Source organism: Littorina saxatilis, linkage group LG15 (assembly GCF_037325665.1).
Source record: "Littorina saxatilis isolate snail1 linkage group LG15, US_GU_Lsax_2.0, whole genome shotgun sequence".
Taxonomy (NCBI): domain Eukaryota; kingdom Metazoa; phylum Mollusca; class Gastropoda; order Littorinimorpha; family Littorinidae; genus Littorina; species Littorina saxatilis.
Genome location: NC_090259.1, coordinates 21,785,045 through 21,809,933, shown reverse-complemented (window position 1 = coordinate 21,809,933; position 24,889 = coordinate 21,785,045). Strand labels below are relative to the sequence as shown.

The 24,889-nt window shown below is 40.8% G+C and overlaps 2 protein-coding genes and 1 long non-coding RNA gene across 4 annotated transcripts in view; all 3 read left to right on the top strand.

The window, feature by feature from the left end:
- Nucleotides 1–19,177, top strand: part of LOC138948815 (glycosaminoglycan xylosylkinase-like) — a 77,640-nt gene extending 58,463 nt beyond the window's left edge. For both annotated transcript variants that reach the window (XM_070320442.1, XM_070320441.1), the window contains exons 3-9: nucleotides 2,663–2,786; nucleotides 4,956–5,042; nucleotides 5,768–5,877; nucleotides 6,571–6,742; nucleotides 7,825–8,016; nucleotides 10,329–10,388; nucleotides 13,759–19,177. In XM_070320442.1, the coding sequence (XP_070176543.1) occupies nucleotides 2,663–2,786; nucleotides 4,956–5,042; nucleotides 5,768–5,877; nucleotides 6,571–6,742; nucleotides 7,825–8,016; nucleotides 10,329–10,388; nucleotides 13,759–13,999 (986 nt within the window). In that variant the 3' untranslated portion in view covers nucleotides 14,000–19,177. The remainder of the gene's footprint in view (nucleotides 1–2,662; nucleotides 2,787–4,955; nucleotides 5,043–5,767; nucleotides 5,878–6,570; nucleotides 6,743–7,824; nucleotides 8,017–10,328; nucleotides 10,389–13,758) is intronic.
- LOC138948810 (uncharacterized) lies at nucleotides 10,616–12,964 on the top strand. Its single transcript, XR_011450084.1, has 2 exons — nucleotides 10,616–11,773; nucleotides 12,477–12,964. It is a non-coding gene; the product is annotated as an uncharacterized lncRNA (long non-coding RNA).
- A 3,216-nt stretch (nucleotides 19,178–22,393) lies between the features above and the next one.
- Nucleotides 22,394–24,889, top strand: part of LOC138948811 (uncharacterized) — a 37,039-nt gene continuing 34,543 nt past the window's right edge. The window contains exon 1 of the mRNA XM_070320436.1: nucleotides 22,394–22,469. Within this exon, the coding sequence (XP_070176537.1) occupies nucleotides 22,440–22,469 (30 nt within the window). The 5' untranslated portion in view covers nucleotides 22,394–22,439. The remainder of the gene's footprint in view (nucleotides 22,470–24,889) is intronic.

Here is a 24,889-nt window from a genome sequence, read left to right as displayed (position 1 = left end):
GGAAATAACCTTCTCAGTTGGTGGCAGTGACTGAGTGAGAATGGTTATTTCCCTTTGACCATTCAGATGTCCCTCTATAAGTCCTTGTATAATTTTAATCCACCAATAACTCCCTAACCGTGTGTTTGACTGGTCCCAATTTTTGTAAGGACCGTCTCAGGAATGTATAGAACCTGTTCACCAAGTTTGGTGACGATCGGTCCGTTCATTCTTGAGATCTATATGCGAACACAAACAAACAAACAAACAAACACATCGAACGAAACCTATACACACCCCTATACCGGGGGTGTAACAAGGCCGCTGAAGACTGGCAACCTCACAGACTTCATCCCACCCCTACATCCGGGTCTTACTGTAAACCATTTTGCAGACTTCAAGTGTGACCTTACACAAACACACATACATACACACACACACACACACACACACACACACAAGTGCGCACGCACGCGTGCACACACACATACTCGCACGCACTCACACACACTCACACACACACACACACACACACACACACACACACACACACACACACACAGCAGGTCCCTTCAACCCAAGCCTGTTTTACACCACTTGAGACCTTGCCGTCAATTTGATGACAATATCTTTCTTGCTTCCATTCCTACGAGGGCTGATCTTTCCTTTGTCGCTGCCACAAGGAATTATCAAACGGCGGAGGCTTGACGTGACTTGCATGATAGCATGACATAGTTGCTAAAAACAGTGTCAGGAATATGCGTGCTTCTGTTTTTGTGTGAACAGTGAATGACTGGTCAGAGAACCGTGATTTTGTTTATATTGTAGATGGTAATGCGTACCAGGGAATTTGTTGATTTGATGTAAGGTGAAAACAAGTCTGAAGGGGTGGGGGGGGGGGGGGTGAGTGAGAGAGAGAGAGAGAGAGAGAGAGAAAGAGAGAGAGAGAGAGATAGACAGACAGACAGACAGACAACACAGTACATCTGCGAGGAAAACACGAGAGAGATGATGATGATGATGATGATGATGATGATGATGATGATCGAACTTTATTTTCAAGAGAGAGAGACAGAAGGGGGGAGGAGAGAGGGATGGACTGGAGGGAGGAAGAGAGAGACAGCACGGCATTCGGCCAGCAGCACTGTGGAGACTTTCACTGCATATGATAACGGATTTAATTTTCACTGCCTCTGAAGTAGCCAAGGGAATGCAAACATTGCCACAGCTGTTGCAAACTGAGCAGCAATATTACGTGGCTGAACTTGAAGTGATCCCAGAATCGATGGTGCGATAACCGCCAGCTACGATCAGAGCCAGGAATGTGGGGAGCCCTCCAGCTGTCTTTTATTAATGGCTCATTGGTCCAGATGCACTCTTACGTTTCCTCCCCCCCCCCCCCCCTCCCATCACCCTCCCTTTGAGTCCGTGCCTATAACCCGAAGGGCGCTACCTCGAGGCTCAAAAGCGTTGCTGTCCCCCGCCCCCATCACCCCCATCACCCCTCACCTTCCTCCCATTGATTTTTCGTCCACGTGCATTATTTCTTGATTACCGAGGTACAATGTGAGCTTTCTTGAGGGATGCCCGTTTTTGGTTCTGTTATTTTTTTTCTCATGATGAAGGGCTTCTGTCTCCAGGAAGAGTCTCTCTCTCTCTCTCTCTCTCTCTCTCTCTCTCTCTCTCTCTCTCTCTGTCTCTCTGTCTCTGTCTCTGTCTCTCTGTCTCTGTCTCTCTCTCTCTCTCTCTCTCTCTCTCTCAATAGTTTGTCTCTTTTGTAGTTCCATTAGAATGTTTGATTGCTTCCACATAATATATCTATGTTTGTTTTGTTCAGACGAATTGGTGAGGTGTTTCAGAAATGCCACCATGATTCTCTAGGAAGTAAAACTTAATAAATGAACAAACCAACAACATAAAACAGCAACATTACCATTCAAGCAAAGGAACACTACAGTACAATACAGTGGAACCCCCCTTTTAAGAACTCTGAAAATCTGAGAAAATCATGTCTTCAAAAGGGAGGGGAGTCTTAAAATGGAGGTTAATTCGCAGAGCTTTTGAATAGAAAATCTGAAAAAGCAAGGTATTAAAAAGGAGGAATTAAGTCTTAAATTGAGGGGTCTTAAAATGGAGGTTAATTTGCAGAGCTTTTGAGCAGAAAATTTGATAAAGCAAGATCTTTAAAAAGAGGAAGTCATAAATTAAGGGATCTCAATGGGGAGGTTAATTTGCAGAGCTTTTGAAAAAAAAAAAAGGTGTTAAACACGAGGAAGTTTGAATTAACGGTCCTAAAAGGGAAGTAATTCTATCTGGTTATTTGGTTGCTTGCACATGACGTGTGTGTGTGTGTGTGTGTGTGTGTGTGTGTCTTTGCAAATGGGTGAGGTATTTCAGGTCTTACAACGGGAGGAGTTTTAAAAGGGAGGTTAATTTGCAAAGTATTCGACCAGAAAATCTGATAAAGCAATTTTTTTTTTTTAAGTCTTTGATTGAGGGGTCTTAAAAGCAAGGTTCCACTGTAGTAATATTGGTTACGCTGTGATTGTTGCAGGTGCTGTGCTGTAGTAATACTGGTTACGCTGTGATTGTTGCAGGTGCTGTGCTGTAGTAATATTGGTTACGCTGTGATTGTTGCAGGTGCTGTGCTGTAGTAATATTGGTTACGCTGTGATTGTTGCAGGTGCTGTGCTGCACGCCATGGCCACAGCTCCCATCATTGCCGTGGACAACGGCTTCAGGGGGACACAACTCAAGCTGTCCATGAAGCTGGCTGGGGACCAGATTGTGGCCTTTAAACCCAAATGGTCAGGCTCTTGTCTGTTTGTCTTTATAATCCTTTGGCCTTTAAACCCAAATGGTCAGTCTCTTGTCTATTTGTCTTTAATCCTTTGGCCTTTAAACTGAAATGGTCATGAGTCTCTTGTTCGTTTGTCTTTGATCAAAATGGTCAGTCTCCTGTCTGTTTGTCTTTAATCCGTTGGCCTTTAAACCGAAATGGTCAGTCTCTTGTCTATTTGTCTTTGATCCTTTGGCCTTTAAACCGAAATGGTCAGTCTCTTGTCTATTTGTCTTTGATCCTTTGGCCTTTAAACCGAAATGGTCAGTCTCTTGTCTGTTTGTCTTTGATCCTTTGGCCTTTAAACCGAAATGGTCAGTCTCTTGTCAGTTTGTACTTGATCCTTTGGCCTTTAAACCAAAATGGTCAGTCTCTTGTTTGTTTGTCTTTGATCCTTTGGCCTTTAAACCGAAATGTTCAGTCTCTTGTCTGTTTGTCTTTAATCCTTTGGCCTTTAAACCGAAATGGTCAGTCTCTTGTCTGTTTGTCTTTAATCCTTTGGCCTTTAAACCAAAATGGTCAGTCTCTTGTTCGTTTGTCTTTGATCAAAATGGTCAGTCTCTTGTCTGTTTGTCTTTAATCCTTTGGCCTTTAAACCAAAATGGTCAGTCTCTTGTTTGTTTGTCTTTGATCCTTTGGCCTTTAAACCAAAATGGTCAGTCTCTTGTTCGTTTGTCTTTGATCCTTTGGCCTTTAAACCAAAATGGTCAGTCTCTTGTTTGTTTGTCTTTGATCCTTTGGCCTTTAAACCAAAATGGTCAGTCTCTTGTCTGTTTGTCTTTAATCCTTTGGCCTTTAAACCAAAATGGTCAGTCTCTTGTTCGTTTGTCTTTGATCCTTTGGCCTTTAAACCAAAATGGTCAGTCTCTTGTTCGTTTGTCTTTGATCCTTTGGCCTTTAAACCAAAATGGTCAGTCTCTTGTTCGTTTGTCTTCAATCCTTTGGCCTTTAAACCAAAATGGTCAGTCTCTTGTTTGTTTGTCTTCAATCCTTTGGCCTTTAAACCGAAATGTTCAGTCTCTTGTCAGTTTGTACTTGATCCTTTGGCCTTTAAACCAAAATGGTCAGTCTCTTGTTTGTTTGTCTTTGATCCTTGGTCTTTAAACCAAAATGGTCAGTCTCTTGTCCGTTTGTATTTAATCCTTCGTCCTTTGACCCTTTGGCCTGTTTCTTGTGTGTCTGTCAGTTTGCTGAACGTGTATGTGTCGCCTTGTTTCCGGTTGTAAAATAAGTTGACACAGCCTGCCAAAAATCTGTACAAAAGAAGGTCTCAAAAATAGAGGTAAATTTACAGAGGTTATGAACAGAAAATTTTGAAAAGTAAGGTCTTAAAAAGATGGGGAGACCGGCACGGTTGGCCTAGTGGTAAGGCGTCCGCCCCGTGATCGGGAGGTCGTGGGTTCGAACCCCGGCCGGGTCATACCTAAGACTTTAAAATTGGCAATCTAGTGGCTGCTCCGCCTGGTGTCTGGCATTATGGGGTTAGTGCTAGGACTGGTTGGTCCGGTGTCAGAATAATGTGACTGGGTGAGACATGAAGCCTGTGCTGCGACTTCTGTCTTGTGTGTGGCGCACGTTATATGTCAAAGCAGCACCGCCCTGATATGGCCCTTCGTGGTCGGCTGGGCGTTAAACAAACAAACAAACAAACAAAAAAGATGGGGAGGGGGTCTTAAAAGGGGGGGGTTCCATGGTAGATTTGGAATGGTGTGGGGCTGTTCTTGGGGGTATAAAGATAAAGAGGGTAAGCAGCTAGCTAGTATGTAGACATTTTGTAACAGATGAAGATTAATGCTAATTAATATTACCATATCATTACAAAAAGAAAAGGCTTTTGGTAGAAACTACACTTTCTGTTACAAAATACAATGTATTTAATTTCAAGATCTCTGAACATCTGTCTGCCTGCCCGGTCTGAATGGGTGATTGGTAATTAAAGGCCAGTAAAATGTTTGATTAATAATTCTGGTTTTTGTTTTTGCTGTTTGTACGTGAGGTTATTAACCATAGCAATTATATATTTCAGAATGTGCACAGACTAGAAGACGATATAAACACCATGCACACTCACTTTGGCTTGACAGTGAGAGAAAAATGTATTTAACACCCGTTTTTCTTTCTTGTTTTACCTGATCAGGTATGAACGAGATTACATCATAGAAGGGTCACCTGTGTCAGGCAGAGACAGGCACAATGGAGAAATTGCAGCATTCCACTTGTCCAGGTGAGCTCTTTCGTTGTTTCACAGCTAAATAAAATACATGTACATGGAAGTATCTATAAAGTCATACTCTCTGGTTGAAAAAAAACCCAGTTTAAAAGTGCCGAAAGGGCCTGCACAGATTCGTTTTTTTTATTTTTAATGATGTCACCACACATCAAGACTACTTAAAATCAGTGTTTGGACATTCAGTTATTCAAATTTTAAATGCTGTGTTTTAGGGGTAATCTTTACAGGGCAGGGATGTAGCTCAGTCGGTAGCGCGCTGGATTTGTATCCAGTTGGCCGCTGTCAGCGTGAGTTCGTCCCCACGTTCGGCGAGAGATTTATTTCTCAGCGTCAACTTTGTGTGCAGACTCTCCTCGGTGTCCGAACACCCCCGTGTGTACACACAAGACCAAGTGCGCACAAAAAAGATCCTGCAATCCATGTCAGAGTTCGGTGGGTTATAGAAACATGAAAATACCCAGCATGCTTCCTCCGAAAGCGGCGTATGGCTGCCTAAATGGCGAGGTAAAAACGGTCATACACGTAAAAGCCGTGGGAGTTTCAGCCCATGAACGAACAAACAAGGGGTAATCTTTTGAGACTGTAAATGTTCCATGCACTAGCAGCTCATTGTGGGTGTGCCTTGAACTCCTTAGAACTTCAGAAAACTTGTCCAAAATGGTGTCATAAAGGCTACATAATTAATATACGTGATCGATGCCATTTTCTTTTATGACTAGGATTCTTGGATTCCGAAGGACGCCGTTAGCTGTTGGCCGTAAAGTCAGCTTCAGTCGAGACATCGTACCAGTGGCCTCCAAAGACTTACTGGAAACTTTTCATGAAACAAGTAAGCGGGTGCTTGCCATTGTCTGTTTTGGGTTGTTTTTATCGTCTGTGGAAGTGTTGGGTGGGGATCAGGGAGGGAATGGGAAGTGAAATATTATTGGCGGGAGCGCTTTTGTTGATGATAGTCAATGCTGGTTGTCTTTATGGATTTGGAAGAGAGTTTGCTTGCAGGGACAAAAATGGGGGTGGGGGGGTACATGTATGGTTACGATGAGGTTCAGGGCGAGTGTAAAAATGGTCCTTTTGTTGTCTTTCGAGATGATTTTTAGCAGTCTAATAATGATGATTTTGTTTTTGTTTTCTGACATGATACATTAATTGGAACCCCCTTTTTTTTAATCAGGATTAAATAAAGTGGAATCCTTGTTTTAAGGCCTCCAACAATCTGAGAAAATCAGGTCTTAAAAAGCTAGGACTAGGAGTCTTCAGATGGAGGGAATTACATTTACAGAGGTTATGAACACAAAACCAGAAAAGATCAAATCCTGAAAAAAGGGCGAAGTCAAATTGGGGGGTCTTAAATGGTGTTTTCCGCTGTACTCCCGGGCCTATGTTCTCAGATTTTACGTTCATAAGGTGTGTAACATTACAAGTATTTTCATTTTTTGGTGGTCTTATTCTTAACAGAGGGGTTTCACTGCGTTTTTTGTTTTACTTTAAACGTCATGATGCTGAATGTACACTTTGTCTTCAGATGGGGAGACGTGCTTCTATGGCAGATGTCATTATTGTAGCAAGGACAACAGTCTATGCACCAAAGGCGACATCTTGGAGGGGTCCGTTGTGCTCTGGCTTCCCCCAACTGTCCATCTCAAGGCTGGCAGAAATCCATGGCGCCGGACGTACAGGGAGAAACTTCTGGCCAAGTTAGTAGTGTTTTTGTGTGTGTGTTTTTTTACTTTTTACTTTTTTTGTGGTTTGGATTGCTTTGACTTTCCCGCAGTGGGGCACTGCGGTTATGAAATTAAAGGCCCCTCCTGTTTTTGGAACCGCAGGAGCTTTCTAGTTTGCTGTTAGGTAGATTTTTGGTTCCTCTTTCCTGTCATGCTCTCTTTTTCTTCATGAATTTTTTTCTTTTTTCTGCCTTCTTGCTCATTCACCTGTATTTTTTCCAAAAATCTCTTCTCTTGCCGCTTGTCTCGCGATTCATGTATAGTTTAATCTGTTAGTGCTCTGATGTAAGTCCAGCAGTAGATAGGTTAAGCCTATTTTAACATACTGGAAACTGGTAATCTTCCAGTAGGTATTAATTTAGTTTTACTAAAGCCTGCTGGGACACAAGTAATGGGTTAGTGCATTTGTAAACAGGAATCGCTTGACAAGTGGCCCCCTTCATCCCCCCCTTCCTCGTCCTGATATGGCTCTGCGTAGTCGGCTGGACGTTAAGCAACAAATAAACAAACAAACAAATTGCTTTGACTTGGTTTGATTGTTTTGTTTTGTTTTTGTTTTTTGTTTGTTTGTTTGTTTGTTCAAAGCTCTGTCTGTCTGTCTGTCTGTCTCACTCTCTGTCTGTCTGTCTACAGGTCTGTCTGTGTCTATGTTTGTGCCTGTGTGTCTGTTTGTCTGTGTATGTTTTAGTAGACTTCTGCACCAGCGTTTATTAATCTCTGACCTTTTAAGCTGTAGTTTCTATGGTACCAGAGGTATATTTAGTATTCTGTGTAATTATTGTTGTTTTATGTAAGTTTCAATGAGTCTGTACTTTTGATGTGCACTTTGCGTTTGCACACTTCATAGGCAAAAATACTACAACGGGGCCCCCCTTTTTTAATTGACACCCCTATGTAAGACTTCCTTTAAAGATCGGGTTTTGTCAGATGTTCTGTTCATAGCATTTGAGTGTCTTAAAAGGGGGTACCACTGTAGGTCAGCATTAACCACACCCATAACAACATTTTAGTGAAAACATTTCTTTTGAGATCCCAATTTCTTTCTTTTTTTTCAGATGGGAGAAGGATGATGACTACTGCAATATCGTCCGTCAGATTCAACCCTTCAAGAACGACAGTGCTCTGCTACTGGACTTGATCGACACCATCGTCTTCGACTACCTCATCGGCAATGGTGATCGCCATCACTACGAGGTCATGGACGGGGTCAGTGACGGCATGCTGGTCATGCTGGACAATGGAAAAAGGTGGATTGGATTTTGATTTGGATGTAGGATTTGTTTGTTTGTTTGCTTAACGCCCAGCCGACCACGAAGGGCCATATCAGGGCGGTGCTGCTTTGACATATAACGTGCGCGCGCCACACACAAGACAGAAGTCGCAGCACAGGCTTCATGTCTCACCCAGTCACATTATTCTGACACTGGACCAACCAGTCCTAGCACTAACCCCATAATGCCAGACGCCAGGCGGAGCAGCCACTAGATTGCCAATTTTAAAGTCTTAGGTATGACCCGGCCGGGGTTCTAACCCACGACCTCCCGATCACGTAAAAGTAAAAGTGCGTTGTCCGTATGTTTTGGTTTTGGTGTGTGGAATGGTGAGGATGCGACAGTCAGAAGAGGCACGGAGTTGTCTTGCTGGAGAATAGACGGTGAGGAGTTCAGAGAAGTAAGCAGGAGACGAGCCAGAAAAGAAGTTAAAGCAGAGGGTGGACAGTTTGTAGTCAATGCGGGCTTGAATAGGTAACCAGTGCAGTGTGTGAAGAAGTGGTGTTGCGTGATCTCGTTTTCGTGCTTTCAGAATGAGGCGTGCTGCCGAGTTTTGGACTTTTTGTAGTTTATGCAGGAGGTACAGAGGACAGCCAGAGAGAAGAGAGTTGCAGTAGTCAAGTTTAGAAAGAACAAAGGCACAGACAAGAGTGTTAGTTGTTTGAGAGGAGAGTGTGTGGCGAATAGTGCTGATGTTACGAAGCTCAAAATAAGCTGCTCTACAGACTAAAGATATATGTTTGTTAAGGGTCATGTCAGATGAAAGGGTGAATCCAAGGTTTCTAGCTGATGGTGAGAAAAGAATGTCGGTGTTGGGGAGAGGGAAATGTAGTGTTCTTCTTTTTGCACAGTAATTAAGACTTCAATCTTATCATCATTCAGCTTAAGTTTGTTATCGACCATCCAAGATTTAACATCAGTGATGCATGTTTGAATGGTCTGGATGGCGGAATGTGTCTCTGCAGGGGGACTGGGTTTATACAGCTGGGTGTCATCAGCAAAAGACTGATTTAAAACAGAATGGTTTTGAATCAGTCTGGAGAGGGGCTTAGTGTACATGATGAAAAGGATGGGACCGAGTACTGAACCTTGAGGAACGCCGAAAGAAAGTGGGGCTGGAGCAGACATCTGGCCATCGACAAGCACAGCCTGAGTCCTGCCAATGAGATAGGACTCAAGCCATGCTAGCGGTGGACCGGAGATGCCGTACAGAGTCTGAAGTCTATGGAGAAGCGTGACATGGTCAATGGTGTCGAACGCTGCAGAAAGGTCAAGTAGGGTAAGCACTGACACATCACCACCATCCAGAGCAGACAGAATGTCACTGATTACTTTAAGTAGGGCTGTTTCAGTACAGTGAGAAGGGCGATAAGCGGACTGAGAGTGCGAGATCAATTCATGGGTGTTCAAATATGACAATAGCTGCTTCAAAACTACCTTTTCAAAAACTTTGGACAAGAATGATAAATTAGATACAGGACGATAGTTCTTCAAAATATTGACATCAAGATTAGGTTTTTTGAGAAGTGGTTTGACAAGTGCAGTTTTGAACAATGATGGAAAAACACCAGATAACAGGCTATCATTGACAATTTGAGTAAGAGTTGGCAACAACACATCAAGATTCTCAAAAAGCAGTGGTGTGGGTATGGCATCAAGTGGACAAGTTGTTGGTTTGGACTTCAGAATAATGGATCTAAGGTCTTTTTCACTGATTGGCTGAAATGATGGAAAAGAACAATCAGTGGGAACATCAACATGACTGGAGGAAGCAGAATGTGCACCCATCTGATCAAGTTCAGTGTGGGAGGTTGGGGGAGGTGGAGGGGGGGAGGAGACAAAATGTATAGAAAATAACATTAGGAACAAACAAACAATTAATCCCTTCCATTCACACTTTCATTCTAATTAATTCTAATATTGACCGACAAATTTTAAATTATTGACCATAGCATTGCTATTCATACTCTCACTTTCTTCTTCTTCTTCTTCTTCGGCGTTCCAGGATTTTTTTTTTTGGCCTCAGGTCAGACTTCAAATTTTGTAGCTGCTCACACTTTCATTCTCATTCAGTCTTGTTGAACGCACATTTCAAACTAATTATATATCATCAGTGTTTGTTCCATGTGCCATACTCACACATTATAAGCACAGACGCACACCAGCAAAATCTTCAGATTTGGTTTCATGTGCCTGTATGTGTGATTTATTTTTCTGTGTGTGTCCAAGTAGCTCAGACGATGTGAAATAAATTACCTTTGACTTGACTTTTCATCTCTTTGTTTCAGCTTTGGAAATCCATACCAGGATGAGAGAAGTATCTTGGCACCACTGTATCAGTGTTGCAGGTAGGGGTCAAAACTTCTTGCTCTTGTGATACGCTGTCATATTTATTGTTCTGCTCGATAGGTTAAACACAAATATATAGCCCTACCCTTTTGCTCAGGCTATTAAGATTTCTCAAAACAAACACACACTAAGTGGGCTAAGAAGAGAGATTTTCCTGATCTCCAAGGTCAAATTATGTGCAGACCTGCTAGTGCCTTATCCCCCTTTATGCGTACACACAAGTTTAAGGGCAGACACCACAGTGAAAAAAGTGATTTTTTTGTTCCCTGGTCATTTCCGTTTTCTTTCTGATTCTGGATTTTGAACCTCTTCTGGTTACTCTGATGTACTGATTTTAGATCAGAATTAATCATAAACGGTCAAAACGGCTAAATGAACAATGTATGTGTATGCAATTGTGTATTGAAAACACACAAAACAGCAAAAAAATGCGTATGTTTGAGTGGTGACTGAGTCAAACAAATCGTGAACGGTAGTCACGTTTGCATGACTGGAATGAGTTGTCTTTTCTTTGCTAGGATTAGTTCATACCGCGGACAACGGGAATTTCCGTTTACTGGTTTCGCGCCGTTAGTAACAGCAACAAGAAGACATTCCAAAGAGCCGAAGAGAACCGATGAAGATTCCGGGAAATTCCGTATGAACAATTTTCGCTACTGACCAATCGAATCGCGGATATTAAACTTCGTTTATGCTCGGTCTCGTTCGGTTCGATTCGGCCTTCCCAGAATGCAATATTCTTCAATTTCCGCCAGATCTTGCCAAAGGCGATGTGAAACATCTACAGCTGCGATTTTCCTTGGATATCTTTGTGGAATCTTCAGTTTATCACACGTTTTACCCCGATTTCAGTGCTAGACACGCAAAGGATGATTATTGGGTAAAATCAAACCAGTTGCAGAGGCTGGCGTGACAGAAGTTTAAAAAGAAAGTGCGAGTCGATAGTGTCGTCTGCTATTGCTACGAACGAATCGGAAGATCAAGTTTGTGCATTCAACTTCGTCCAGAATGAAAATTGGCTGGAAACTATGCTGCTTCCCTTGCAACAGCTGGGTTGGAGCAAGAAATCACCATCGGTGGTGTACGTTTGAAGCACGTTTCCATGTGTGTTTTGAACCACGACTTATTTTAGAGTTGCGGAGCGGAATGTGTACGGCAGTAAGGACAACACGGAGTTCGCCATTTATGGCAACGAAAAGGCAGACCCTATATCTTTTTTCGGGAAAAAAGCAAATAAACTGCTTAAAAAAAGAACAATCAATACAAAAATGACTTTGTTCAGCCATGGTGCAACACCATGCATCTCCTGGGAAATCTGCTGCAGCTGAATACTAGCCCAAGCAGAGCAGTAAAGATTCCAAGCAGCTGATAAAGCTTGTAGTAGGTATGCATTTTTTCTTCTTTTTTTGACAGAAATGTAGAAGTTTATACATGTGTTTGGTTATGTTTGCGGCTCTGGCTCTGTGTGTTCATGTGTGTGACTGCTGAAGAAGAGAATCTTACAACACCCTGATGCAAAGAAACTGAATAGGATGCAAAGTCAGTAATGTGCGGCTACTGTGAAGCTTGGTTGTCACAAGGTTTGTCCTGTTGGGGCAAAACATCTGTTCTTTCCTCGTTTATTTTCTTGAGCATATTACTTATAGCTTCCTCCTGTGATCAAAGTTTTCTTGTGGCACAAACAAACATGCATTCACATGGACCAGTGAGTGAACATTGCTTGTGGTCATACTTCCCATGCAGACCATATGGTTTCTGCATGCAGTCAGAGACATACATACAGAGATGCGAAGCGAGGGCCGCTCGCATGAAGTATGTGCAATAGCTGTAGACCAGACCAGCACTGCCTTAGCACCGTTCACATGATTTTTCAACATCTTTTTGTTCACTGCTTGACTATTAGCACTGACATAAGCATGCGCCAAAATAACGTGTTATCACATATTACAATACCTGTTTTTCAAATGTGTGTGTAGGAGGGGGGGGGGGGGGGGGGGGGGGTGTCATTGTTGGGAAAATGTGAATAGCCGTATTGAGTTTGTAATAGACATATCATATTATTAATTTTGAATTTATGTTCTCTACAGATGGTGAGGTGGAAGCTGGAGAGGAGCTTCCAAAGTACCCATGGCACTGCATGGCAATTCACAGAAGTCAACCCTAATATCGTAGTATAAAAAGTAAAGGACACTGTTATAAATCAAAGCAAGTCCAAAAGAGGTCCAAGATAAGAGGCTTCACTGGTAACAATTTGGGAATTATGGATGGGCATAATTTATGCAGCGTGCACATAACGGATGAGAGTTGATCATTGTGACCTTGGAACAGGTTCCTTGGTGCTTGCAGAACACTGGCTGTTTTTTTTTAACATTTTGTTGAATTTAGTTTCCGTTTTTCTTGTGGAACTCAGCAAGACTTGTTGTTTTGTCAGTGTTGTTTTGTTACATGTTTCGTAAACGTTTGTGTGAAAAAAAATCATTTTCTTCATGTTTTGTGCATTTTCTCAAAACTACTTTTTTGTCACTTCAAAAGCCTAAGGCTTTTTTTCTAATAAACTTGCGTTGTTGAAACTTTGCGTACATCTTGAGTGTGTTATTTTGCAGAAACTGATTGAGGGATTTGTTGAAAAAAAAATTTCTTGAGAAGTTATACCCTTTTTGGGGACGTTTTTTCATGAAATTCAACATCACTCACTTTCATCATTGATATTTTTTAAATGACTTGAGATATCAAAAAAAGCCTCAATCAGTTTCTCGGCATTGTGCTGAAGTATGAATAACAAGCATCAAAACTAAATTTCATGCAGTTTTAAAAAAGCCTTAGGGTTTTAAAAAGGGGCAGTTTGGTGGCCATCTTGGATTGCTACCATGGCAACCGATGGTCCAATTTTTATTTTTTTTCCATTTTCTCAGGAGATAGACTGAGTACTTAAATTCTAAAACAATTGTTGACCCAAGAGTTATGAAACAAAAAAAATCACTTTTAACACCAGTGCCTCCCCTTAAGACCATATGCAAGTATATACACATGAAAAAGATCCTGCAATCCATATCAAAGCACAGTGGGTGAAAGAAAAACAAAAATATACCCAGCAAGCATCTCCTGAAAAGGGACAATGATCAGGGAAAAAAATAACCATGCACAAATTAAAGCCCACTCATGCAAAGAGGTGAGTGCACATGGGAGTTGCAGCAAAATAAGGATTATATAGGGTCAAGATTTGGAAGGGGTTGGGATAGTTTAGAAGCAGATCTAGTCAAACAATTTAGTACTTGGGAACACACATATGCCAGATTTTGTTTGGTTTATCTCTTTCTGAAAACTTGTCATTGTCATTTACTTACTTACAACCACTCTTTTTGGTTGCAGCATACGTTACTCGACCTGGCAGAAACTACTGTCGCTACAGAACAATGTCTTGGGCAGCATTTTGAGAGAGGTTCTGCGCTCTGACCCCATACACCCTGTCTTGACCCCACAGCATTTCCGAGCCATTGACCGTCGACTCGAAAAAGTCTTGCAAGAAGTTGAAAAGTGCATCAAAGTCAAGGGACTTAACTCTGTGATACTCGAAGCCAAAGCTAAAGACAGTGAAGACGATAACTGGTGAAGAATTTGCATCGGAAGACTAATTAAAAGGAAAGTGGATGTGTCAATACAGAAATGTTTATTTTGAAATGAAGTGTTGGAATTGCATGTTGATGTAAGACAGGAATATTAGAAATGTTATTTGTTGGAGAGAATTTTTTCTGTAGCCATGCATGCATGTCTGTGAAAGTTCTTATGCGCATGTTCTTCAATATTGACACAATGGTATATGTGATATGTTCATAGTTAATAATGTTTGTTTGTTAGTTTGTCATGGAAGATATGCGTGTTTCACTCATTATAAAGAGAATTAAATGACCAAAGGCTAGCACTTATCAAATCCATGTATAAAAACACAAGATTATGAGTCACATGTTATTGATTTTAATTTGTGTATTCTATTACTGTAACTGTTATAATTAATACCATTGCTGCGCTTTAATTAGCCTCAGTTCACAATGAGAAATTAATGTGGCAACTGATCAAAAATAATATTCATTATAAACTGTTGAATTGTAACTTACCATTTGGATGTAAATTAAATTAAACTTGATGACTCTGTTATGATCCATATTTTGCTGCAAATAAGTATTTTGAGCCATGAATTGAAAGTACGTGACTGCACATTTTATTGCAAGTTCTTGTTTTTGTTGAGTAAACCCACTCTTCACATTAATGGGGCCAAGATTAAACTGTGTACAACCGTTTTCAATAACCCCGGCCGCCACATATTTACAGGGTGTCTCGAAAAAAAGTACCCAATTTTCTTTCAATACTACAGACAAGTCAGTAACTTTATTAAAATCATTTTTGCGTGATATTGTAGTCAGTTCATAGAAGTTTTGTCTCCAGTTCACAGCTTTCAGTTGAGATCAGCGAACGACAAGAAGAAGAAGAAGATCGTCTGTTTCTTCACACCACGTGATCAATGTTAAGCCACCCCGTTTACCAATGACAGACTGCATCCGCGATCATTGCCATATTGTTCATTACTTTGGGGAATGTTTCCTGTGGGATGTTCTCGATTTCTCTGAGAATGTTTGCCTTAAGTTGTTCTTGGTCTAGGGTATATATTAGCGTATTAGCTTACATATTAGTTTTTCCATTTCTTGGTACTGATGTTTCAATGTCTTTTATGGTTCTTTTTTTGTAGACATCCTTATATATAGGCTTAATCTCAGAGGATTTTATGAGGAAGCATCTCAGTAAAGAGATCGATGTATAGGGCTACTGTGTGAGGAGGTAATGACCACAGAGGTATATATCAGGCATGGGAATTGTCCGCCGAAAGGCAAATTTCTGCCGAATGTTTTTTTTGTTCCGCCGAAAACGCAAAAGTGTCCGCCGAAAAAATAAATGGGGGAGGCAAAAATGGTTCTAAAAACTGAATATAATGGCAAACTTGGAGCTTAGATGACACCAAATTACACCAGTTGGGTTCTTTGGATAAAAAAAAATTCCGCCCAAAATGCATTGTCCAAGTTGGAGCAGTGAACTGAGCTGACTTCAGTATTCCAAACAAGGAGTATACCACTGTGTCACATGTGAGAATGCATGGATAGGATTTACTTTATACCTTTCAAGACATGTAGTCCTTCCCATGGAATTTGTTGGAGCACCATCTCAGATCTATAACCAAGACTGGGATAAGAACTGGATTCCTTCACTTGGACACATACCAAAATTCAACATACTGACTGCTTCCTGTGCAGATCGAGTGAGAATCGTTTTGTGAATTAATTTCACACATTGTCACTGGGGGCCTTTATGAAATGAATTAATTGAAACATTCCCACTCTGCACTCCAGGCTGTTGATTTTTTGTATGTGTATAAGTGGAGGCACATTCTTATCCCATGTAAAAGCCTGGGAAGATATGATATAGTGAGCTGAACTGTTTTCACAGGAAGAAATTTGCCTTTAAAGCTCTGAGTCTATAGTGTATGGGAACATGCAGTAATAGCTTGCAGAAATAATGTGGATGTTAAAATGTTTGGTGTACTTTTTAAAAATTACTGTAAATTGTGATGTCATTTTGGCAGAGTTGTTAAACTTTGGTGGATGCCTAGGACTGTCTGAAACTTCCAAAGATTGCAGAAACGTTCATGGCCTTTCCAACAATTAAATTTGCCGAAGAAAATAAATCATGGTATTGGGCTGAAGAGCATTTGTAAACATCCTGGGGCCAGTTCTCTCTGGTGTTTCCCTAATATTCTGCAGGAACACTTTTTTGATCTTACTAACAAAACTTTGTACCACCTCCCCCCCCCCCCCCCCCCCACCACACACACACGCACAGAACCCAACAACAATCCTCCTACCCAAAGCTGAGTGATTTGAACATCCATCACAATTTCTTGGTCCAAAATGAAACAAGAGGCGAAGCCTTCAAGGCTCACGTAAAAAATCGACAAACAGTAACACAAACTCAATCACTCCGTCACACGTACACACACACACACACACACACACACACACACACACACACAGTAAGCATAGGTGACACTGTGCAAGAAAGCGAGACACTAGATCTAGATCTGTCTGTCTGCATGTAGCCTGTATCTTACAGGGACACGACTGCCGAACTAGTCTCGGCCCGCTCAAAATAACAATGACCGAGACTTTCAGTAATTCCTTCGCGTGACGTCTAACCCTCTTACGCCATAATGTGACGTCTTCAAATGTTAAAGTTTCTACCACAGACATACACACGCACACACGCACAGACAGACAAAGTTACGATCGCATAGGCTACACTTACGTGAGCCAAAAAGTATAGATTGCTGTTGGCTGATGATACTTTTGTTTCCATTTGGCATTTCTGTATTAAAGGTCCTTGTCCACATTTTTATACCGAAATCGCCATTTGACCATTAAAATGCAGAGTCTATTATCTACAAATATCAACAATACACCCCCTTTCGATCAGGAAAGATGAAGCCAGTGTAGCCGTTTGAAAATTCATTGTAGTATTCCAGCGTAATACTCATAGTAGGATATCCTTATTTGGAAAATGCCAAGCGCAAAACTCCTCTCAAATCCCGTGCATTTAAAAAAAGCGTGGACAGCGCTCCAGAGTGTTGCTGCACTTGTTTGGACGTGGCTATAAGCATAGTGACATGAATTTGATTGGTCAGTATTTTTAGGCAAAGCACATGTTCTCAGCAAACAGAAAACAAAATATTGGAAGCGTGAGTCACGCTACCCAAAAATAAAATCTTTCTTTACATAATTTTTTTTTCTATAACTTTTTTCCCCATGGTTCATTCATCATCTGACATAACTTTTTAGCGAAATATAACCATAAGATTATTGGAAAAAAAGCAAAAATGTAGACGACCACCTTTAATAAGGATCATGCATTCTTATTTTTGGCTCACGTAAGTGTAGCCTATGCGATCGTAACTTTGTCTGTCTGTGCGTTTGTGCGTGTGTGTGTGCGTGTGTGTGTGTGTTTGTGCGTGTGTATGTCTGTGGTAGAAACTTTAACATTTCGTCATTTGAAGACGTCACATTATGGCGTAAGAGGGTTAGACGTCACGCGAAGGAATTACTGAAAGTCTTGGTTTTGAGCGGGCCGAGACTAGTTGAAAGGCAGGCGTTATCTTTTTCTTTTCATGTCTTGGCGTCTCAAATCTTATTAGTCAGAAAGCGCATGCACGTAGTCTCGACCAGCGCGTGGTGTGCTTCTTTCTGAGTACTTTACGTCACAAATTGTACTTTACGTACTTGATGATGACGTAAGTTAATTGTATGTGTTCTATTTCGTTGACTGAGCACGGCCGGGACCAGTTGGCGTGAGCGCTGGGATTTCGAGTTTCATTCGACATGTCAATGCATCGCAGTATGAAATAATACAGGTAGGAGGTTAGTTCTTGTACTTTGGGTCAACCAAAGTCGATAAATGCATTCTTCACTATGGTATTGAGTCTGATTTCGTCGTCCATCTTGAATCGAAAAGCACTCTTCTTACAAAAAAAACCAACTTCGTTGCGAGCTACGGCGAAGCTTCGCATGTCAAAACTTGAGAAGCGATGTTGGGGTCAAAGTACCACGCCGTAGCTGCGGGTTTTTGGTATTAAGACTTTGCGAAGCTTCGTGTAGTGAGTTTGTGTTACTGTTTGTCTATTTCTTACGTGAGCCTTGAAGGCTTCGCCTCTTGTTCATGTTTGATTTGGTTGTTGTTATGTCTGTGTGAGATTTCTACTTTAATGTTTACGTGTGTAATACAAATGTCTATTGAATAAAGAATACATGTACACCAGTTGTTCAGTGCCTTAGTATATATATGTGGCAGAATTTGTTGCATTAAAAGTGAACTAAAGAAACCATTTGCCTTATCTTGCATCTTAACGATAGCACATTATCGCAATCCAGAACTGAAGAGACCGTTGAACTTGTCTATATAATGACCACCCAAAGAGCCAACCAAACGTGATCGTTATAGACCAACCATGCAGTGGTCGCTACGGAAAGGATTTTTAAGTTCAAAGGTCCATGTTTTTACGATCAGATGAGTGCATGCACGGTCTTTGGGATGTAATTTAATCGTGGACTGTCTCAGTGATGAATCTCAAATGCTTTTTCCAAGCCTGCTGATATTCTTCATTTGCATCATAAGAGTGTGCGTGTGTGTGTTTTGGAGTGTGTGTGTGTGTGTGTGCATGTGTGTGTTTTGGAGTGTGTGTGTGTGTGTGTGCATGTGTGTGTGTGCATGTCTGTTTGTGATGTGTGAATTAATACAATGTAATATGCAAATAAATTTCGAAGCACTTTGACTATTGTTTTATTATACATGGTTTCTTTCTGCACTTACTTTGAACATTTTATCTTTGGGTGATCGATGTTTAGTTTGCTGTGGATTTAGTTTTATGTTCAGAACATATACCATTTGGTTTGATTGTTTTTCTCTCTATTCAGGCCAGTTTGTTTGGTTGATCTGGGAAGTTGATTGTTCCTTATAGGTATAATTATTACCTCATTGTAAGAGATCAAAGTGTTGTGCGCATAGTTTACAAGGCTTTTAATGAGGTATTCAGCACTAAGCTGTTTCAATAACAAAATGGTTTAGCCTTCAGATTAGCAATTGCATAGTATTTTACAGATTAGGTTGCATTGTATGAATGTTTTCAATGTATGATCACCTACATTAGATGATTTGCCGGGTCCACAGCCAAATAAAAGGCTTTTTTTTCAAATTCTTTATGTTTGTAGTCTTTTTTTTACATATCTGTCTTGGTGTGGGGTCGAGGGGCATGTGTGTGATGTGTATGTGTGTGAATGTATGTGTGTTGTGTTGCATACCTGTCAACCTGTACGGTTTTCCCCGTATTGTGGTTATCAAAATTTAGGTGTGTACGCGCAAACCAAATTCTACCGGAAATTCATGTCAATGCTGTGATCTTGACAACAATTACCTTACAAGATTGGATTGGATAAGATTTACAGTCCAGTGAGGTTACCCTCATGGAAATTCGGGCTGCTTTCTCCCCGGGGAAAGCGAGCTGCCATACATACGGCGCTACCCATATTTTTTTTGTTTTTCCTGCATGCGTGTATTCATGTTTCCTGAGACTTAATGCCGTGTGAGATGGAATTTTTTACTTTATTCCAAGTCCCACGGGTATTTGATGGACATTTTTATCTATGCCTATACAATTTTGCCAGGAAAGACCCTTTTGTCAATCGTGGGATCTTTAACGTGCACACCCCAATGTAGTGTACACGAAGGGACCTCGGTTTTTCGTCTCATCCGAAAGACTAGCACTTGAACCCACCACCTAGGTTAGGAAAGGGGGGAGAAAATTGCGGCCTGACCCAGGCCTGAACACGCAACCTCTCGCTTCCGAGCGCAAGTGCGTTACCACTCGGCCACCCAGTCCCTTACAAGATGCAAGTGACGATTAACACACATACTCAGGCATGTCAAGTGAATCAAAGAGACACAGACACAAGTAAGTGTAGTGCACGTTGTAGTGATCGACTGCTGTATGTCAGTACAGTGAATCCTTTAAAATAGCCCACTTCCATGGCTTCAGTGACCTTCCCTGTTTCAGATATCTGCATGATCTCTGACAAGTTTTATTTTGAGTTAGATACATGGAGTCCTTTTGAAAATTAGAATGTGGAACAAACTTACTAGTTACTTGTTTCTCTTTTAATTCAATCTATGATTCAACCATCATTTGAGAATTTAACTCCAGAAATGATGAATTGAAAAGCAGTATGAGAGATTATGCAAATGAGTACTAAAAATACCTGACAGTGCCCATGCTATTTTCCAAACCTCCTTCCTTTTCACCAGAGTGAGCCGTTTTGAAAATAAGTTACCAATTGGAACTTACTGAAAATTGAAGTTTTGAGTCAATAATTATTGATAATTTACATCAGGACAAGGGAGGCAACTGAGTTATTTTTGGTTTTTATTAATTTGTCAGAAATTGTTCAAACATGGTTATTTTTCATCATGTAGATGAAACTTGTTTAAAATCAAGTTCATTCATGAGAGCGATTCTGGGGGGTAAACAGGCCTGAAGCTGGTTTTTGTATTTCAAAAAAAAAGTTGGTGTGTAAGGGATTGTTACCTTGAATACAGTTTCTAGTCATACAAGAAATTCCTCCGAGGTAGGAAAAACACCCCCGTCAAAGGGAAATAACCTTCTCAGTTGGTGGCAGTGACTGAGTGAGAATGGTTATTTCCCTTTGACCATGAAGATGTCCCTCTATAAGTCCTTGTATAATCTTAATCCACCAATAACTCCCTAACCGTGTGTTTGACTGGTCCCAATTTTTGTAAGGACCGTCTCAGGAATGTACAGAACCTCTTCACCAAGTTTGGTGACGATCGGTCCGTTCATTCTTGAGATCTATATGCGAACACAAACAAACAAACAAACACATCGAGCGAAACCTATACACACCCCTTTACCGGGGGTGTAATAAATACAGGTTGGCCTTGGAGGGGGTTGACAGGTCTGGTGTTGTGTTGTGTTGTGTTGTGTTGTGCTGTGCTGTGCTGTGCTGTGCTGTGTTGTGTGTGTACACCATATATTATAGCACCACAGCTAGGTACATCTGTCATTCATGGCTTTTTTTTATTTTTATTTTTATTTTTTTTACAAAACGAGACACAAAAGAAGGCTGCATGCAGGCCGGCCTAGAATTGACACAGCCATAAGTGCTCTCTACCAAAAAATATGTTCTTCATTATCAAAGCTATGACATGAGCGTGATGCATGTATGCATGAGCAAGGGAAAACGTGCCAAATCAAGACAAAAGCAAACAAGTCGCGTAAGGCGAAAATACAATATTTAGTCAAGTAGCTGTCGAACTCACTGAATGAAAGTGAACGCAATGCCATTTTTCAGCAAGACCGTATACTCGTAGCATCGTCAGTCCACCGCTCATGGCAAAGGCAGTGAAATTGACAAGAAGAGCGGGGTAGTAGTTGCGCTAAGAAGGATAGCACGCTTTTCTGTACCTCTCTTTGTTTTAACTTTCTGGGCGTGTTTTTAATCCAAACATATCATATCTATATGTTTTTGGAATCAGGAACCGACAAGGAATAAGATGAAAGTGTTTTTAAATTGATTTGGACAATTTAATTTTGATAATAATTTTTATATATTTAATTTTCAGAGCTTGTTTTTAATCCGAATATAACATATTTATATGTTTTTGGAATCAGCAAATGATGGAGAATAAGATAAACGTAAATTTGGATCGTTTTATAAATTTTTATTTTTTTTTACAATTTTCAGATTTTTAATGACCAAAGTCATAAATTAATTTTTAAGCCACCAAGCTGAAATGCAATACCGAACCCCGGGCTTCGTCGAAGATTACTTGACCAAAATTTCAATCAATTTGGTTGAAAAATGAGGGCGTGACAGTGCCGCCTCAACTTTCACGAAAAGCCGGATATGACGTCATCAAAGACATTTATCAAAAAAATGAAAAAAACGTATGGGGATTTCATACCCAGGAACTCTCATGTCAAATTTCATAAAGATCGGTCCAGTAGTTTAGTCTGAATCGCTCTACACACACACACACACACAGACAGACAGACAGACAGACAGACGCACATACACCACGACCCTCGTTTCGATTCCCCCTCGATGTTAAAATATTTAGTCAAAACTTGACTAAATATAAAAAACTAAAAACCCACTATTTTATGTCACAATTTTTTTTGAATTTTTTGTGTGTTCCAGAGGCTGAGTAGAAAAAAGATTATGCAGGTTCACCTATTTTACTGTAATAATTCTTTTTATAAATCTTTCAAAATTTTTCAGTTGCTTTGCCTTACACACACACACACACACACATATATATATACAAACAGTATATTCTCTGTTTGCACAAGTCCAAACTCTGATCCACATTTTCCAGCAATTCAAGTTGTGTCGTCACTTCCTGTCGAGTCTGTCGCTTGCAGGTGGAACGCAAACGCCGTCGGCATGTATGATTTTCCAGGAACGCAAGGAAAGGTGATATTTCGGGAGAATGGCATTTGTTACTTCGATGCACGTTTTATTCTATAAGAGTACTTTTTTTACGAACACAAATGGGGAAGATGTAGAGCACCCACTTGCACATTTTCTGGGCGACCTTCCATCCATCTCCGAGAAGATTCAGGATAGGTAGGGGCTACTGTTAGTAACGCCTTTTTTCAAGTCGTAATTCGACTCAGAAATTTTATAGTTACGGCATGACGTCATTTTACTGTCGTAACCCGCTCACTGCAGACTTCGGTTACACCTTTTCCACGAGTCGTAGAGTCACTCGGCCAGACTTTGATTACGGCACGGCGTGATCCTACCCGGACATTCTCTAGTTACGACATGACGCCTTTTACTAGCAATGACACATGAAATTTTGAAATTAATGGTTGAATGACAAGAAACACACCATTTTAAAGAGATCAAAATTCTGAGCACATAGCAATTTGTTTTATTTAAATCGGTGCAGTAGTTCTCGAGATATGGTCATTTTAGTTGAGAAATGTTGGGCGTCATTTGAGGACAAAGCTAGTACTCCATGGGACATAGACTGATTGCTGTGGCAATGACATGAAATTTTGAAATTAATGGTTGAATGACAAGAAACACACCATTTTAAAGGCACAGTAAGCCTCCCGTAAACCATCACAGATACTGTCAGGCTTTTACACACAGTACAAACACCCTTCCATTTGAACGCTCACCAAACGGGAACATCCTAGGTGCCCTACGTAAAGAGCGAGCAATTTTCAAAGAATTTATTTTTGCGTGGTTTATCTTACCCCTGAGCCATTGTGAACCCGTGTGATCCAGTTTCCCTTTTTCACAATGCAGTCGTCAGTTTGTAATTTGAATGGGGCTCGCTGTGAGCTTATCTGCAATAGCACGTTATGTACCTCTGACTTTTCACGAAACAAACGAATGTGATTCATAAGAACTCTAGCGATGGCTTTTGACTGCCTATAAACAGCCGTCTGCTACGAAAATCACGACCTTGCGTGACCCTGCTTTCGGGCTTTTCAAACTTTCAAAACTTCGAATTGTACTGATCTTGTCTTGATGAAAAAATAATTCTTTTATGATTTAAGAATGTTTGTGTGACAAGCTGAGAATTTATTATTTAGATTTTAAAAGTTAGGTCTAGCGCCAAAACGCACCAAGGTCCGAATCATTCTGATAATCATCGCTCCACTGCTATCGCCAGTTGAAGGGAAGTAACTCATTTTTGACCTGAGTTCAGGATGGGTCCGATTGAGAAGGAGACAATCCGAAAAATTATTTCTTTGAAAATTGCTCGCTCTTTACGTAGGGCACCTAGGATGTTCCCGTTCGGTGAGTGTTCAAATGGAAGGGTGTTTGTACTGTGTGTAAAAGCCTGACAGTATCTGTCATTGTTTACGGGAGGCTTACTGTCCGGGCGTGATTTCCGGTATCATAACAGCCGTCCAGCACCAAAATGAGGCGCCATTGTTGTATAAGACCAAGTCCACGAAAATAAATTCTTTGAAAATTTCTCACACTCGACAGAAAGCAGCCAGGATGTTCCCGTTCGGTGAGCGTTCAAATGAAAGTATGCTTGTACTGTATGTAGACGCTCGGGGAGCTCTGTGATGGTTTATGGGAGGCTTACTGTGCCTTTAAAGAGATCAACATTCTGAGCACAAAGCAATTTGTTTTATTTAAATCGGTGCAGTAGTTCTCAAAATATGGTCATTTTAGTTCGAAATCACTTTGCTTTGAGCGAGCCAAGATCGCAACCTCTTCAGGCTTTTGATCGGCCGAGTTTCGCATTTTTCGGGTCCAGTTTTGCGCAGCATAATCGTTGGGAATAAGTCATTTCTTGCTCAATTCTTTTGATTTTTGGCTTAAATGAAACAGAAGTTAATGTTTTATAAACTGCATTTCAACCGTGTATGCCGATGGAAGTTTTCAGACCAAATTTTAGTGAAACTCACTTGAGTAATATTCACCGACATGCTGACGGAGATGTAGCTTCCGGTGGTTCGCGGTTTTTTGTATGGGAAAGATGTAAGGCTTTCTCTGATTGGTTGCAAAATATCACAGCCCTCCAATGAAAATTACGGTATTCCGAGCAGTTTGAAATGAACTGGTCGTCTGCTAAGAGTGACGCGAAAATGACCGCGAGAGGCAGTGAAGACGAACACGCACTTTCACACTCAAAATATTCCAAAACACATCTTTTATTAATTTCATGCAGTAAACTTTGTTTTTGAATCATTTCATTATTCATTCCTTTTTTATTTGATACATAATATGTGACTCACAAACATCAATTATGCCAATTATTTTTCACTCAAAGTGAAAAAAAAGTGCCTTTTCACCGTGTCCTCAGTTGACGCTGGGCGATGTGGCAATGCTAATTTTACTGTCGTAATATGCTCACTATT